The sequence below is a fragment of the Oreochromis aureus genome, linkage group 19 (assembly GCF_013358895.1).
Source record: "Oreochromis aureus strain Israel breed Guangdong linkage group 19, ZZ_aureus, whole genome shotgun sequence".
In the NCBI taxonomy this organism is placed as follows: Eukaryota; Metazoa; Chordata; class Actinopteri; order Cichliformes; family Cichlidae; genus Oreochromis; species Oreochromis aureus.
Genome location: NC_052960.1, coordinates 18,282,757 through 18,300,885, shown reverse-complemented (window position 1 = coordinate 18,300,885; position 18,129 = coordinate 18,282,757). Strand labels below are relative to the sequence as shown.

Sequence of the window (18,129 nt, the reverse complement as noted above, 5' to 3'; positions counted from 1 at the left end):
ACTTTGTAGGTGTATTTTGTTTATTTTATGCTGGTCTGAAATAGCCTTACAAGAAGAGAGCCTACCCAGCATGTGTCAGAGTTTTAGTCCTACTTTTTATCTGGTTCCCCAGGTGGACCCTCGGAATCTGACAATAAATGCAGTGCTGATTGCGATGGCTAGCGTGGTTGGCCTGGCCCTGCTGCTCAACTGTAAGACCTGGTGGCAGGTGGCTGACTCTGTCCTCAACTCTCAGAGGAAACGCCTGCACAGCGCTGCCAACAACTTGCATAGACTCAAGAGTGAAGGGTTTATGAAGGTAATTTAGTAATTGTACATAATCAAGAGAAAATGGAAATCCTCTGACATCCTGTTGCCATGACAGTGGGGCATTCAGTTTGCTTATGAAATTATGAAGTTGTGCTTTCTAATTCAATTGATTTCCTTTAGTTCATAGAAAATGAATTGGCTTTGATTTGTTTTGGGGTTTTTTATGTCTCACAGGTTCTGAAACATGAAGTGGAGCTGATGTCAAAAATGGCCAAAACTATCGATGGCTTTACCCAGAACCAGACACGCATGGCGGTTATCATTGATGGGCTAGATGCTTGCGAGCAGGACAAAGTGCTGCAGATGCTGGACACGGTGCGTGTTTTCATGTGCGTCAGTACAGGCAGATTAACGATTAGAGCAGCTTCCTCTTGACTGAAAACAAGATAATGAAATAATTAGATTTTTTGACATCTGCCGCTCAAGAAAATTTATAACTATGAGCCAGACTGTTTTAGAGCATCTGCCATGTGGTTTAAACACAAAGTGGGTCTTTCACCTGTGCACACAGAGACCACACATCTCTGTTGCTCCGCAGCCACCTTGGTGTTCCCAGCTGCCTCAGCTTGCCTCCAAATTTAGATTCTTTTTCCCAGCTGCTCTAATATAATTTCCTTTAGCCAAATGTTATTATTTGGTGAAGTAATCCCAGGGAAGATGGCAGCCTCCTGTGTGCTAATGCAATCTTCTCATCTCTGCAAGCACGTCCCAGTCACTCCAAAACCATCTTCTTTTGAGAGAGACTCAAACAACACATTTGTCAATTAACTAAATGTAATTTTTTTCTCTCAGTCTGTGTACTTTTGCTAACAGATGATGTGCATTAAAGATGCAGACATCATGTGAAAGCATTTTCACTTGATTCTACTGACAGCTGCTTTTGGACAGGAGGTTCATCGTCCTGCAGGCGAGCCTTAGGGTTGTTGGCTACGGGTTAACAAACCAGCACTGCATCTAGCACAAATTGATGTCCTGTGACACTTGGACAATGTCTCTTAGTTATTCGAGTGGAATTCCCCAGCCCCATGTGCTGTGGACAGTCAGCTCTCACAGGAGTCATTATGTTTAAATACTACAGCTGGCTGACTACCTCGAGGTGTCGCGTCATGGAGTGATTAGATTGTAAACATATATTTAATGCAACTGAAAGATACTGAAAAACTTTCTTATGGTGTTGCTTTTTCATTCCAGGTAAGGGTCCTCTTTTCGAAAGGCCCTTTTATCTCCATCTTTGCCAGTGACCCCCATATTATCATCAAAGCTATCAACCAAAACCTCAACAGTGTGCTAAGAGACTCAAACATCAATGGACACGACTACATGAGAAACATTGTCCACTTGCCCGTATTCCTCAACAGCAGAGGATTTAACACAGCTAAAAAGATGAGCATGGCAGCACCCACCAACGGGGAGCCACTGTCTGGTGAAGGTAACCGACAAAGGCTACACGTCCTCCTTTTAAAGTGCTTTTATTTTTTTCTTTACTATTTTCTTTTAGTGTGTTATATAGCTTTTTGTGAATGAAAAAGTCTGCAAAGTTACGCCCAAAGTTGACTACAAAGGGAGTTAACCTCTCCCACAACAGAGTGCTGCTCCTGAACAGTTTAAAGCACCTCATTTGTAGGTCAAGTGTTACTTCCCCCACATCTATGTCACAATAAAACAAAAATTTCCACTCAGCAGCTAGTTTGACACACCATTTTTACTTACTTGTTGAAGCAACTCGTGCTAACTCTGAAATGTCTCACCAAGTGCAAACCCGCTAAAGCTAAAAGCAAAAACATTGTGCACTCCCCCCATGTGAGGAACCGAATAACCAATTGATTACTTTTGGCAGTGTCCCCATAATAATGTTAGCACAGCGTGCGGCTAATTTCATAAGCCAGAGCCATAGTATATTGGAATTGTCACACTGAGGCATCAAAATTTGTAAGCTTTTGTAGATGTGAATGCTTTTTTGTTAGCAATTCCCTAATAGTACATTTGTAAAATGATTTGCTTGATCCTGTTATTTTAAAGAAAGCAATCTAGATTCGCAAATGTCTTTAACAGGTTATTCCTATGCTCATGATCATCTCTGCACCAAGGTTATGCTTTATGTAAGGTGGCAACTTCTGCAAAACTTTTTTGTTCTGGATCATATTCTTGGATACACCCCAGGATTTTGTTAGCCATTAGCTCTAAGAAGGCAGCTCCTCCTCATAGAACTACGCTAATTAGCCAACGCTCCAGGCAAGCTGACCCATCTAGAGTAGATTGGAATTTTTGTAAGTGGGGTCTTAAAGAGGCAGCAGCTAAAATGATACGTTTCAGTGAGTAATAAAAAGTGGTCCTGTAGAGTAAAAGGAAAACGATGATCCAGCCTTCTAGTTAACCCACAAATTAAAGTTATAAACTTGTAACTGGGCATAATATGGTCACTTTAATATATACAAGTAGGTTTACAAAGAGTTTTGAGGCATTTTCTAAACTCATAGTTTCATAAACTGTTTTACATCTAATACTTGGTGATGCTTAATCGTCTCTGTTGACACTTTGACTCTTCCTCTTCATCCCCTTCTCTAGGATGGCATGAAGACACGGACAGGAAGATGTCTCAGAACAGCCTGGCTCAAGACCAGGCCAAACTTGGCAGCAAGAACGCCTTAAACCGCAGGGTAACAGCTATTCAAGTCAAGTTTGTATAAAAAAAGTATTACATGTAATATTTTGGTGGGATTTATAAACACACATCAGTGGTTGATTTCCTAACTTTAGGTTTGTAAGTTAAGAAGACGAGGAAGAGCTGTGGTAGTTCAAAACAGATTGTTAATAAAAAGAAAAATCAAATAAAAAATCCCAAAGTGTCATTAGTGCAAATTCTACTTTAAGCAGGGACTGTTCACTGCTTTTGCAGCCTGTAATACCCAAATCAAAAAGGCTGCAAAAGCACAATGAAGAAGCTTTGGACACAATATGAAAGCAGGCAGGTTTTTTTTGTTTCAGTAATTTCCCCAGAACCCACGCTGTTTAGGAAAGTACTTAATATTGACGTTTGATTTCTACATATTAATCAAACAAAATGAAAAAGCTGCCAGTTCACTGCTCTTTGACCAGAAAACATTGGCTTCGTGTGAGATATTCTGGCTGAGAAACCTTTACTGCTCTCTCTCTTCAGCCTCCTCCCTGAAGGAGGGAGGAGGAGGGGGGGGTTCAGTACAGGCGTGGTGTTGGCAGGCCGTGCAGAGGCCAGAGGACAGAAGGAGACACACAGAGACAAAAAGAGAGAGGTGCTCGGTGTGCGGCCAAGGTTCCTGGTGTAATTGATGTAATGGCTGTTTATCCTTCCTGCTGCGTTGCCACAGCCTAATGACAAGGCCTAGCAGCAGTGGGTCCCTGTGACAAAACACTGGCACCAGGTCTGCTGGCAGGAGGCTAAGTGACTCTGCTGCTGTCGCTGATGCCTTCCACCCTCCTATGAGACCTTCCCCCTAACCCCCCCTTTCCTTCCCACTTTCCTTTCTTGTTTGTTTGTTTGTTTGACATTTGGTTGTACCTTGGGTTTACCCAGCATCCTCCATTATTGATGTTGGCCCCTTTAATACGGGGCAGCATTCTCTTTTTATATGCCGCTAGCTAGCACTTGGCAGGAGGGCCCTATTTCTAGAAGTGGAGATTAAAATGAGGGGGCAGGAGGGCAAATTGACTATGAGCTCTCTCCACACTGAAATTCTGTGACTTCTTGAATTAAGTGGGACGCTGTAAATATCTCTGTAGTATTTTGACATTTATTGGATTGAAACTAATTGCTGCTTAGTATTTCTTAGCACTTTAACAAATCATGAAAATAAACCATTGAAGCTGTGAAGCTACAGCAAAAGTTAATATATACCAAAAAGCTAGCCCCAAAGAGGTGTCTCTATGATAGACCTTTTTGGTTCTGACTGAGTGGTGGCCATATGTTTCATCTCTCTGAGAAAGAGGTCATGAGACTGGTGTTACTACTTCAAAGTCAACCAAAAGGCTTGTCTTGGCTCATGACCATTGCAGCTGTCTGAAATCATCACAGATGTTCTCCGGTAGATCTGTGTCAATAGCTTGCCTGTGTGTCATGACTTTTCAGTGTTGGACAGCGGCTCTTTGATTTCTTCTGTGCAGTCACAGAGATTTAGTGCTGTGTATGTCATGGCCATTAAGAGATAGGTTATATGGAAGGAATGAAACCCATGTACATCTCTTTTACAGGGCTTATCGGTATAAACCTTAACTGGATTATGTTGAGAGTAAGGTAGTGTTTGCTGTTAAAAATGTTGTGGTGCTGCTGATACTTTAAAATAAAATCTCTCTCTCAAATATGGGATATGTGGAATAATATAGAAATGAACCCATCTAGATGTAGTCGTAGTCTAATGAATCAAAAGTTCTTAAAATGGTCTTAGATCACATGGTGACCATGAAACCTCTCGTCTGGTCTCATGATGCACATAGCAGGACAGTAAGGGTGCGTTCTCACAAACATCAGTCAGGGTCCACAATAACTGCTGCTGCTTCAATTTAGAAGTCTAACATTAAACAGGAAAATTTTATGGCTCTTTATGGTTCCTTTATGTATTTCTTTTCCATGTGTGGCTAGAAAACACTTCCTGTTTTCCTGGTTCCTTTGTTATATACTGTAAACCAGGGGTGTCAAATATAAGGCACGTGGGCCAAAGTCGGTCCAGCAAAGACTCCAATCTGGCTCACTAAACAGCTTTAGAAAATGTGAAGGTGGGCACAGACTTTAAGCTTTTAACTGTATTTATGAAGACTTTTTATAAATATAGAAGAACCTTAGAATAACCTTTCCTGTAATTTTATGCATTTATTATGTAGTTTCACCGGTTCTGTCCACTTAAGATCAAACTGTGGCCCATGATATAAAATGAGTTGGACGTCCCTGGTGTAAAGTGTTTTTTGGCAATGCTTTATGTAACTTAGTGTGAAGTAAAATTCAGCATGTACCATCTCCAGCCTCATGCTAATGTGAGTGTTTGTCTGCTAAGGACACATACCGACGGCGCCAGATGCAGAGGACCCTCACCAGACAGATGTCCTTCGACCTGACCAAGCTGCTGGTGACCGAGGACTGGTTCTGTGACATCAGCCCACAGACCATGAGGAGGCTGCTCAACATTGTTTCTATCACAGGTGAGGAATTAACCATGATCTGCTTTAGAACTGTGTGCATATTATTACAGTAATAAAGCCATTTTTCTTTTTACATCAACATCCGCGCTTTAAGAGTTTTGTTTTAATGAAGAGTACATTTTGCTAGTAAGCTTAAACAGTAATTTTAATTTAACCACAAAGGCTTGGCAGACTTAAAATATATTTTAATAAATTACACAAGGGGTACAGTAATAGAACAGAGCAGAAGATTAAAAACAGTTGGCACTACCACTGACAGTTTGTTTTTAAGCAAGTTGGCACAACAAGCCCCTTCAGCTGATTAGTGCTTGTGAGCAAAACCATTATATGTTATACAACTCAATGATGCAGCCAAAAGAAAATGTTTGTTATTAAGCAGATTGGAAGTGACTTCTGTGGCCCCTAATCCTCTGATTCGTTGGTGGCAGGTCGTCTGTTACGCGCCAATCACATCATCTTTAACTGGGATCGACTGGCGTCATGGATAAACCTGACAGAAGAGTGGCCTTACAGGACATCATGGATCATCCTGTACTTGGAAGAGGCTGATGGGATGTCTGATCAGGTTACTCTCAAGGCCATCTATGAGAGGTACACACACACACAGAAACATCATCTTTTGATTAGTTACTGATCTGATTTATTGACTTTCTTGCCTTTCTTTCCCGGGTTGTTTTATTGCCTTTTATTCATTCTCTTTCTAACTTGAGGGCAGCACTAGCAGACTGATCATCAACTAAATTATCTAAATGAAAATTAGGTGATGAATGTATTTGGATGAGTAAAATTCCACATCTTCAAGCCAGAATAAAAATCCTGAGAAGTCTGCTAAGAATTTGCTTTTATTTCTCCCTAAGTAACCCTAACCAGCAGGTGGCAGTAGAGGATTTTGTTTTCCATGCAGGCTCGATAATCTGTGCACATTTAGTGCCAAAGGCTGTGCCACACTAATTGGCAACTGTCAGACAGATTTTGTAATTGACCATAATGTTCAAGGCGAATGATGACTGAGTTATTGCCCGGATTCGAGATTCACAAAGGGCCACTAATTCTTCAAAGTGTACAAGAGGAGCAGTAAAGTCTTGTCCCTGTGTGTGTATACTGTGAGGTCATGAATGCTTTTAGGCGTGCTCACCGCAGACGAGAGGAGGAGACCGATAGAGGCTGAGTCGCTGGGTTTGGGCGCTGTTGTGCATCAATCGCTGGCCTTTAAAGGTTGCACTCTGTCACAATACACTAGCGCCCACGACTCCTGCGGCAGGGAAGTGTCACAGACGGTTATTGTCAGCTATTCAGCCAGCTAGATTCAGCCGACAACTCTCCATCCCCCATCTCCAAACACAAACCACTACCTCATTAGACTGGATTTTTGCTCTATGGTTTTTTTAAAGGACAAAAGTTATTACCTTTTCTTTTTCCATATGGCACTACAGAATGCAGATTTTTAAATGTCTCGTTTCTCTCTGCCTTTTATGGGAAAAAATATCACTACATTTCCTCCTGTGTATGTTTACTCTACTCGCATTCACTGCAGACCCTAAAAGAAATATCCTTACTTTTGCTGTAATTATTGTGGAAAAAAGGAGCGCCATAAAAACTGATGTTTCTACATCTAACAAAAGGCCTGGATTCAAGTCCCCTTACCGCAGCATGGGGTTGTACTTAGACTACTCATTAGACCTAATATAGCCATCATCTTGCTTTTGACCAACGGCCCTGTCTTTCTTTATCTTCCTCCTCGCTGAGTGTCTTTCCAAATGGCTGCTCTGTTCCGCAGTGGCCGTCGAAGAAGCTGGCTTAATGATGATGACAGGAAGCCTCGAACAGGCTAAACACAACGCCTTGCCTAGAGGCCTTATCTCCTACACCAATCTTCCGCTGATAAGACTCAGGCCTCTGTCTGTCTGTCTTTTTCTGTCTCTGCTCTTTTCTTCCTCTTTCATATGATCTGAGGCTCTTTAGGCCCTTTTTTCGTTCTGGATGAGTTATTCTGTCTCATTCCCTTTAACGACGGATGGGCACTTGACTGACCTCTAAGAACCTCGGGGTCTCGGGGATTGCCTGCCTGTTTGAGAAGCAGATAGCTTCTTCTATTTGCTTTCCTTTTCAGAGCATTTAAAAATACACACATCCACCCACGTCTCATTTCACAACTTCACTTTGACCAGTTTGATAATTTCCTTTATTTTATACTTAGCATCCTTTTGCTCATGTGGTTCAGATCTCATCTATTCTTTGTTGCGTTTTATTTTGCAAACATGTGTGCGAGTTGTCATGCTCAGCCATTTTTACACAGCAAAACTGCACATCCCCTGAGCGTTACTAAGTGAATATATTAGTGGTGAAGTGAACGTGGGGGGTGAGTCAGCCCCTTATAGGTCAACTGTCGCCCTGCATCTCAGTCACAAGGCAGCAGCTCTTCCTCTTCTCTCCCCTCTCTTTGTAAAAGTGTCTACAGCTAAGTATACCACAGCATCAAAAATACAACTTATAAGTACAAAAGTGCAGGTTTCATCCTTGCCCAAAGCCCTTTAAATGGGGCTAAGCACCATTAGTTGGTCTCAGTTCAGATTGCATGCCCCATACATTAAAAATAAATTAACTCTCACACTGTAAATTATTATGGAATACACACAGGCCTTTCAGTGAAGGGGGTGAGCTGAACTCTTAAGAAATAATAAACAGAAATGCTTACCCACCTTCTCTCCTATCTCACACAAACAGACAGGATTTCGAAACAGTTAATGTTTTTCACTAACTTGCTTTGCATTGACAAGCATCAACGAAGGGCTGTGAAGTGTCATTTTAGGACGTGGCGTGCAGAGAAAAGCTCACTTCTGATTCCCGTTGCAGGAACAGGCTAGTACAGCCGTCTTAATCTGATGGAGAATGCGTAATCGGTTAATAACCTCAGCGATTTCTATCGTTAATGCTAAGACTGAGGGCCGCCCAGGCTCATGCACGGTAGCTGAGGGAAAGAAGTGTGTGAGGAACAAAGACGGCACTGTCTGAAGAAGATACTGGTCCAAAGCAGTCAAGCTTTTACTCGAAGCATAGGTAAAATGTTTGTATCCCTACTTTCACAGGGGAAATTGCAAAAAACACTTGGACGAGTGAGGCAGCATTGTGGTTTGTCCAGAACACTGACAGAACCTGAGAAGAAAACAAAAAATGAAATGCTTTAGACCAACATCTGCAAATCTTCAATTTGTAGTTGTCAAATTAACAAACCCAAATCTTTCTTTTGAGTTTTTTCTTTCCATTAGTAAATTGGATCTGGAGCCTGCAGCATTATGACTATCATTTTCGGTTACATCATTACTTCCTCCTCGTTATTGTCTCTTCTCAGGAGTTGTTTCTTAGCTGCCATTAGAAACTTGATGATTATAGCTACCCTGGCCCTCTCCTGCTTTGCGGTTATTGCTGTATATTTATTTCCTTGAGCTTTTTCAGCATCATTATATTACATTTTACCATCTAATGGAAATTTTTCTGTAGAGTGAATTTAAATGTCTGAACAAGTAGTTTTAGGATGCTGAATACACATCTGTTATTATTGTTGTGAACGGTTGGTACTAGTCTCCATGGGGGTTTGTATTTGTGAATAACAAGCAAAAAAAATTAAAATAAGTGATCAGAATATATTTTCTAAACTTAACTACAGTTGTGTCCTTTTTTCTGGTCTTTGTCATTAGTTGAAGATTAAAAACAGTGGATAGGTGTTAAGGACATGGCGTTCAGCAATTAATTATGCAGAATTAGGCAATAATCAGCATTTAAAAAAATATTAAATGTCTAAATGACAAAATAAAAAGCATACCAGCAAAGTTAGCAAATAATTTTCTTTATAATGTAGCAGTATGGCTGACAGAAAGTAGTTCTGTTAATTAGCAAAGAGAAAAACCCAAAGAACAACGAGAAAGGACGAGTAATGAAGACACGTGGAATGTAAATAGTGAGTGGATGAGTCAGTTGGCAAAAAAATGTGATAAGTTGCTATTTTTTAGTGGAAAAAATTAAATATTGCTTCCAGACATTCAAGTAGCTAGAACCAGAACCAAAGGAGTTCCTGCTTTCTTTGGTTTCTGAAACACTGAATATCTTCGGGTTTGGATGGGATTTAAATATGCTAACTGCAGGATCTTCAGGGACTTTCAAATGACTTGTACTTGTTGTTTTTAGTGATAATTTGTTTCACAGTAAAGTAATTTTGGATGTAGGGTTAACATACTTGGCTCTAATCGTCTGTGAGGGCGGGTTCAGTCAGGTCCTAAGAGAGTTTATTCCTGGACGCCTAGATCCAGTTTTCAGCTCTAGAAAAAGAAAAAAAAGTGTCACTGGTCCACTGAGCAGGTTCCTGCACTGCTCTGACATCTGGTACCCTGTGTGTGCCAGGATGCCCCTGCTGCACTCAGGAGTGTGTTTCTGGCGTTGCACCTGAATCTTCTGTTCATTACACACCCACTCATATATACACACAAACTATTGCATGCCATGGACTTATAGACACTCAGGAGTTGTCATGCATGCATGTTTCAACTGAAACTCATTTGCCACTACAAGTTTTTGCAATTTACACAGGCGCACACATGAAATCACATACAAATCTTATGCATGTGGTTGATAGAAAACTCACAAAAATTCACACACACACACACACACACACACACACACACACACACACACACACACACACACACACACACACACACACACACACACACACACACACACACACACACACACACACACACACAGCTAGCTCTCACACCAGTGCAAGAACATATGTCACCCCCAACTCCTCTGAGAATCGGTGTAATTAATCAGACCCTGAGATGCAGGCTGTGTTCAACAAACATGCATACTCACACACATTCACACAGCACAGGAAGCAGAACACAGCAGAGAAATTGTTGTCAGGTGAATTTGTATTTAGAAGCACAGTGACACTATGTTTTGTAGTATTGTGCACAAAAAAAATTTCCACTTTCTGTGCCCTCTATGCTTTTAATCACCAGGTCACGGCTTGTGAATAACGAACTGTTTCTCTCATCCTTTCATCTTCTTTTCACCTCCGATTTGTTGGCTTGACCCAGCGTTCATACGCTAAACAATCACCCTTTCAGTGATGTACAGCCAGCCACTCGATGGACACTTAAAAACTTTTTTTTTTCCACTAATCACAGTCTGAATGAATATGCAGCCCACCAATTCACTCTTAATTAGGGAGACTCTTATCCCAAGTACTGAAACATTAAGATGACACTCTCTTCATTCGGGATTACTTTAATTGGCACAATTATTGTAATTTGGTTGCAATTATGTGCAGGGATAAAAGCGCCATTCCAAAGCTCACGCTGGTGATTCCCTTTATGCGGAGTCCTTTTAATAAGCTCTTAAAAATCTGGACTCAAAAAATGGCGAGACCCTGTTCTTTTGTTATAATGAGCACTTCTGAACTTTTCCTGCCCTCAAATGAAGAAAAAAAGTCTTTATTCTTCACCATACAGCCCATTCATATGGAGTTCTGTCGCATTTGCAACACTTTCTATAATCTAGCTGCACGACAAATGTGCAAAATGGTTTTCTTCCTTCTCTCTGTCCTCTGAGAGAGCCCATTGTCCCTGTACCCAGGAGGTATTTCAGTGAAATACAGAGTAAAACTGGTAATTCGATCGCTCACTGCGCTGCCATTTGCCAAGAGGCCTCCAAACGTGTGTGAATTTGTAAAGGCTAATGTGAAGTCACCTGTGTCTCAATAGAGTTCTGGCTCCATCGCTGATAGGACACCACCACTGAGTCTACACACTAGTGTGCTGACAGACCACCTGACTGAGGGAAAGATAAAGACAGACAGAGACAAAAACGAAACTAGGGTTGGTTTGAGATAAAGATGGAAAAAGAAGAACAGTTGGGGGTTGGGGGGAGATAAGAAAGGGCATAAAGAGAGAGCAAGAAGAAAGAGTTCTGTCTCTGGAGGTAAAATAAGGTAACGGAACCAAAGCTTGTGAATACTACAGAGGATCACACCAGATACCAGCAGGATTACTGCATGAGACGTTTGCCATTGGTGTGCTAGCGTCTCGGGTGTATTCAAAGCCTCAGGTGATGCTGCTGCTCCAAGTGAGATAGTCCAGGTGGTGGACACACACACAGAAATTCATGCACATGTCCCCTGGGTCCCACGTGGCTGTTTATATTAGTGAAACCGGTCCTCTGCTGATTCCACTTGAGTGCGTGTATGCGTGTGGGTCGATTTGGCCTGCTCTGTCGTTCTCCCATCCCTCAGGTGTTTGCTGGCGGTGACTAAGGCATGAATCAGCCTCAGCCAGCTCCAACACCACCCAACCCCTACTGAGCTACTTAAAATGTAAAAGGAAAAAAAAAGACAGCTCTGGCCAGTGTGTACAGGTGACACAGGAGGAGGTGTGTGTGTGTATGTATGTGAAAGAGGAGTTTTTGACTGCTCTCGTGTGTATTTGTGCAGGGAGGCTACCATGTGAGGACGGAAAGAACGTTGTGCAGCATTCTTTGCTAGAAAAGCCTTAAAGCCCTTTTCATTTGTGCCTGTAAGCCGAGGTTGAAGGATTAGTCTAATTGGTCAGAAACAAGCGAGCTGCTCTGTTCTCTTTTTGTACAAAGCACAAATAATCATTTTTAAATGCAGTAAAAGCTCCACCGCTACACCTCTGGCTGACCTCTGCTCCAGTCTTAGAGCCCATCCATCAGACCACAAGGTTGGGTTAACATTTAAATGTGACACTTAGATGGAAGAAAAAGAGCAGAGGTCTGAGAAGCTGACAGCCGCCTGATACTTTGGTATTTCTGCAGTGTTGAGCATTATCACTGATCTCTCTCGTGCTTTCCCGTGTCTTTGTGCTGGAACTGCTACAAGGTGGGGGCTGATTATAAATAGCAGCACAGGGTTACAAGAGGGTCGGCGCTGACCTTTAAGGGGACAGTGAGATTCACCACTCAGCCACTGCGGGAGCCACGGGCAATCTTGATACGCACACACACACATCCGGCTCTTAACTGACATTAACATCCTGGCCCTTCAAAGGTCAATGGAGGTTAGGGCTTGTTAGAATATGTGTGCAGAAACCACACTGAAATTGCAAAGAAGCCCAGAGAAACATATTGAGGATTTAGCCTGTGTTGAAAGGTTTCACAGGTGCTTTTTTTCTACATTATCATTGACTTTCTGTGATCTTGTTGTCAGCCTCTGTAGTAGTTGCTCAAACAGTCTGCTTTTTTTTAAAGTCCTTAATAATCACGCGAGGCTTTACATCCTTGCCTCTAACTTGGATGCAAATTGAAGTGGAGAAGCTTTTCTTTTACCACAGTAATTTCCTTTTCTTTCTCTCACATTCTCATTGATTTTTCTTTTTCTCATTCCAGTTTCTCCTCTTATTATTGACACATGTATCCCTTTAAGTGACGTTGAACAGGATTACTCGTCCAGTCTGAGACTCCCAAGTTTGTTTGTCACATTAATTTTTCACTGTATGGATCTTAGATTCATTTTTATTCCAGCTGCATAATCTACAGCTGCCCATTTGTCTTCACTTTAGCAGTCCACCCCACTTAACCGAGCATCATATGGCCTATCAACTGGCCATTACAGCTATCAAACAACCACATGTGCTGATATGAGCTTCATGGTGCAATTACTGTCACAATGAACAAACTGTGTAATGACCCAAGGATGCTCCAAACTCTCTTCTTGTGCGTAAATCACTAAGTTGAGGTTTACTGTTTTAATATTTGTCAAGAATGAGGCCCTAGTTGCTCTGAGTGGAGGGTTCAGTTAAGGTTTTTGGGGTCTGGAACAAGGAGGCTCCATTTCGGCGCTACACATGAGTTTAATCAACATTTCACGGAACCACTGAGCCCTGAGCCCGTTTCACTGAGAGGCCGCTTGCTCCGAAACTGCTTGGTTTTTATCAGCATGGTGTGTTTCCCATTAGCCTGCTTGTCTCTGTGGTTTGCTTTGGGATGCACAGGTCCAGCTTAGTACAAGAGAGTTTCAATTACTGGACTTAACTTTGCCACAAATGTATATGGAAAGCAGACGCTGCCTCAAGTTGTCAGTTGGCACTGCCAAGACAAGGAAGCAAGGAGAAGAGAAAGTTGGAGACGGAGAGGAAAGCAGAGACAGGGGTGTCCACAGTACTTGAAGCATTTGATTTAAATCAAGGAAATGCGTCTGGATTTTTAAGGAGACAAAGAACATGGCGTCATCTAAAGTGAAAACATATTTTTGCTCTCCCCCTCTGCCTTTGGGTGGTGGAGGTCTTGGCAGCTTCCGTTGTAACAATAACCTCCCTCAGCCTTGATGCTGCGAATCCACGCGCCAACTCGCCTGTCCACTGTTTTCCCAGAGAGGGCCTCGCTGTTTTCATCCACACGCTGGGCAGACACTGCCAGCAGCTCTGACATGACTCTGACCAGGAGAGGAATGTGCCGGACCCGGGCCTGGTTAACTTCTTCACCCACACATTGTTGTACTGGTCGCACAGTGTCTGACATCGAAACTCTTGAGCTTCTCAAACACAATGCGCACAGGCGGTTGTCTGTTCTGAGGCATCTCTCTGTCTTTGGGCCCCTTTATGGAAATGTTTGGCAGAGAGACCACCTCTTTGTGGCGTGTGTGCGAATGTCACCCATAAGCACAGTGGGCAGCTATAAAGCAAAGTCAAGTGGCACATTCATACTTTCTGTGCCCTGCGAGAGTACTGAAGAGAGAGCGAGATGAATTCTGCTCCTTCCCATCAGCTGCAGTGTGTGGGAGGTTGAGAGGAGAAGAAAGGCTATGCCCCAGTCAGCTTTGGGACCTATTAGCATTTGGATAAGCTCAGAAAGCTCCCAGTAGCCACGCCACACAGCAAGCGGTTGGACCTGTGCGCCTGCATGACTGCAGCTATAAGCCTGATCCTGTCAATGGGCCTATTGTGCTACAAAAATGGCTGCTGAAATCCTTGATGGCCTTTATCTAAGTTTTTCTTCATCTCCTTGAAAGTAGTGTAGTGGCTTCTTGGACACTGCAAACAACACATCCAACTTCTCATTAAGCAACTGGTTTCTGATAAGAATGACTAATTAGTCCATAGTGATTTGCAGCTAACATCTCAAACGATGGGAATTCTAGATATTGGCATTTTAAGTGGTCGTATCTCATTTTAAAAGTGTTTTTGTCATTTAATGGGTACATACATTTCAGCGTGTTACCCAGACTCCTGCAGTCAAGTTGTTAGCTCTCAGTCCATTAGTATTGAAATACCATTTATGGTAATTTATTATATTAAGTATATTCCTTATATTATTATATAAGGTATGATAATCATAGCCTCAATATAGGAACACGCACATGTCGGCAAATTCCTGGAGGGAGATTGCTGAGACTGTCAGAATGGATGTCAATGGATGTATAGAGAAAGGAAAAAAGTCTTAGCATTTCATTTGTTTCAGTCGTAGCTTGCATCAGATTTACAGTAGTGTGAAAAAGCGTTTCCTATTTTTTGGTATGTTTGTTATACTTGCATTTTCTAAATGAAGCCGAGCTAAACTGCCTTTTAAGGTCATGCCACAGCATCTCAATCGGATTCAAGCGAAGGCTACGCCAACGTCTCCATTTTCTGCAGAACCCAAGTGCACTTGAGCATTCTCATTCAGGATGTTTTGGTAGAAAGCAGAATTCATGATTTCATTTACCACAGCAAGTCTTCCAAACACTTTTTCACACCACTGTAATTCGCTGGGTTGTGTCCCAGTGCATATAATACACCGGGACACAACCACAGGATGATTAACACATAATACAGCATGCAGAAGCATGAATGCTGGCAATGCCGTCGGCTGCTTAAGTAGGTTACGTTGTAGGCTTTACCGCAGAAGTCTAAATCAGCTGTTCGTCATGTCCTTTTTCAGAAAGCCAATATGGCAATGGGTCACAGTAGCTATATCCATCTTTTATGTACAGTTTATGCTTATTTGGTGTTTTTTTTTTTTTCCTTTTCCACTATTTGTTGATTGTTTTGTTTTGTTTTTGTCTGGCATGTTTTGGTCTTCCTTGAAATAGGATTTCCACTCAGTGTCGGTCCTTCCTCTCTTGCCTGAATAGGCAGTTGGGAACTTAAGGAATCGTCTTCTTATTCTCTCACAGTTTGTCTGTGCATGATGGATGTACTTGCTCTTAGCAAATACAGTTGTATTTAGAAGACACATCTGTCTGTGCTCCTGTATGCTTGCACATTGTGCATTACCAAGAGCAAACACACAACTCAGTGAATTATGCACAATTGTAGCCAGTTTCTTGGTTGCCATTGTTGTCCAGTAATATAAATTAAGGGTTTTTTATTTGTTTGTGAAACTTGTCTCAGTTTTAACAAAAGCAAATGTGTCTGAAAATATGACAAAATGAATGAGTTATTGAGTTATTTTCAGTTATAATTCTTAGTAACTTATCATCTAACATATGACTCTTCGGGCTATAATAAATCTATGAATATAAACAGTCTGTAGTAGACCAAAATTTCTGTCTGTGTGTACATCTACAGCATAATAAGTCTCAGTTATACTTTCATAATCGGAGCCCTTTCTAATTTTTTTTCCTGTTTACACATTACAGAGTTATTTTAGATGGTCCTATAAAAAGATATAAGATTCCTTAGAAAGTCTTTGGAGGATGTTCTTTGTATAGCGAAAGGAAGTGCTCTGTGTGCGTGCATGTTTGTGTGTGTGTGACTCACTGGCTCCTGTTGGTCTGTGTCTTCAGACCCACAAATAAACAGCACTAAGCCAGCTGGAAATGGGGAAAAGCACAAGATTCTCCCAGTCTGTGTATGGGTTAATACAGTTCATGAGAAAAGGAACCAAACACCCCCACACACATACAGTACACACACACACTCGCGCATGCGCTTAAACACACACTCCACCCTTCATCTGTGCCTTTGAATTTTCCCATCCTGACTGCCCAGGTGTCTGCGGTGGATATTACATAATTGTTCTCGTCAATGTTATTTGAATCAGCACTCAGGCTGACACCATCACTGGTGGTGCTTACGTGCATGTACACTCAGGTAACAGCTGTGCCTTCAGAATCACACTCATCCGCTAGGTCACAGCAGAGGGTTCGTCTGTGTGCCAACATTGAGCTTCCTCAACCTTTTGGGTCTTGTTAAAGGTTCTAATGGAAGAAACACTGAGAGGGCTTTGTCCACTGGAGCCAGCTGTGCTGCTCTGTCCTCTCTACTCACAGCCTTTTCTGTCTCCTCACTGTCTTTTCTAAGTAGCAGTTGGGTGGGTACAAAGGGTTGCTGTGAGCCACCTGGGCTGTTCTAAGAGAAGATCCTGAGTGGGAAGATAAATACAGAAACATTCACTTGATTCAACTGAAATAATGTATATGGTATCAACATGCAGGATTTGCATGTCATACATTTATTTTTCATTTATTATGAGTACCAAACACTCCAGAATGTCTCTCTAAGACACCCAAATGTCAGTATTTCTTGTCAGACTTGAACATGAACCTGCAACAAGGTCACAGGTTTTAGCGCTGCAACAGCAGACCTGTCTATCACCAGCCATCTGTCCTGTCGAAATGTCCTTGAACAGAGGACTGGAGCCCTACCTGTTCACTCACTGTAAGCAGTCTGGAGTGTCAACTAACAGCCAGAAATGGAAATTATGTAACTTGTAACTGAGTGTTCTGCACCTTTAAAGGACTTGTTTGTGACCACCCATCACTGAGGTATGAGAACTTCACTGGAATGGGCTGATGGAGGACATTTCAGGCCACCGTGTTAACCAGATTAAGTTAGTTTATATTTTGCATTATTAGCTAACAGTCTGCTGTGTTGAGCTCTGGCCAGATGCTGACCTCATCCTGACTTAGCTAGCATGCAGCAGCAGCAGCAGCAGCCGTACTAATCATCCAATCAAGTCACAGAAAGACGAGTCTGTGTTCACTGTTGAAAACAGCTCAGTCTTTGAGAAAAACCCCGACTTTTCCAGCTTGTATTCCCTGCACAGCTCACCACTAGACAGACTGGATGATGTATTAGAGGAGGGTGAGTTGAGGTTGATCTGTAAGGAGGGAAGGTTAAGGGGGATGTAGGGAGAGAAAAGCAACTACTGAGAAAATGATGAAGGGTTTGGATGACAAATGGAAGCCGAGATGAGAAAAATGTCTACTCCCCACCGAAGTCTCCTCATTCATCTGATAAGAGCTGCATACTCTCATGATGAATGGCCGGTGTCATAAGTCACTCCAAGTTTCATATTTTCATGTCTGAATGATAGGATCGGTCGAGATGTACTGATTGCTGTGGCTTGTTGTTGTTTGTATCCTCTGTATCCTTGGCCTCATTTTAGCCTTTCTGTGATTTTGTGATAGCACTTTTAACATTATTCAGCTTAAATAAAAGTCCTCACTTCATAACCTTTAAGCATTTGTAATCCATATGCAGCATTTCCAGGTGTAAAATTTGGTTTATACAGTTTTTTTAATTTTAGTGTTTTAAAATGGAATATTCCATAAGCTGAACACAGCGTCGATAAATTGTTCTCATCTAAAGTTCTTCATGTAGTACAGCTTTTTTCCCCCTGCTGTATAGACCAGGAAAACTATAATCACGCAGAAACAGA

At 41.9% G+C, this 18,129-nt stretch overlaps 1 protein-coding gene across 3 annotated transcripts in view; it reads left to right on the top strand.

The window, feature by feature from the left end:
- The window catches only part of kidins220a (kinase D-interacting substrate 220a), a 45,794-nt gene that overhangs the window by 14,770 nt on the left and 12,895 nt on the right, over positions 1–18,129 (top strand). For all 3 annotated transcript variants that reach the window (XM_031758245.2, XM_039603732.1, XM_039603733.1), the window contains exons 18-23: positions 113–298; positions 484–624; positions 1,501–1,738; positions 2,875–2,966; positions 5,331–5,475; positions 5,904–6,066. In XM_031758245.2, the coding sequence (XP_031614105.1) occupies positions 113–298; positions 484–624; positions 1,501–1,738; positions 2,875–2,966; positions 5,331–5,475; positions 5,904–6,066 (965 nt within the window). The remainder of the gene's footprint in view (positions 1–112; positions 299–483; positions 625–1,500; positions 1,739–2,874; positions 2,967–5,330; positions 5,476–5,903; positions 6,067–18,129) is intronic.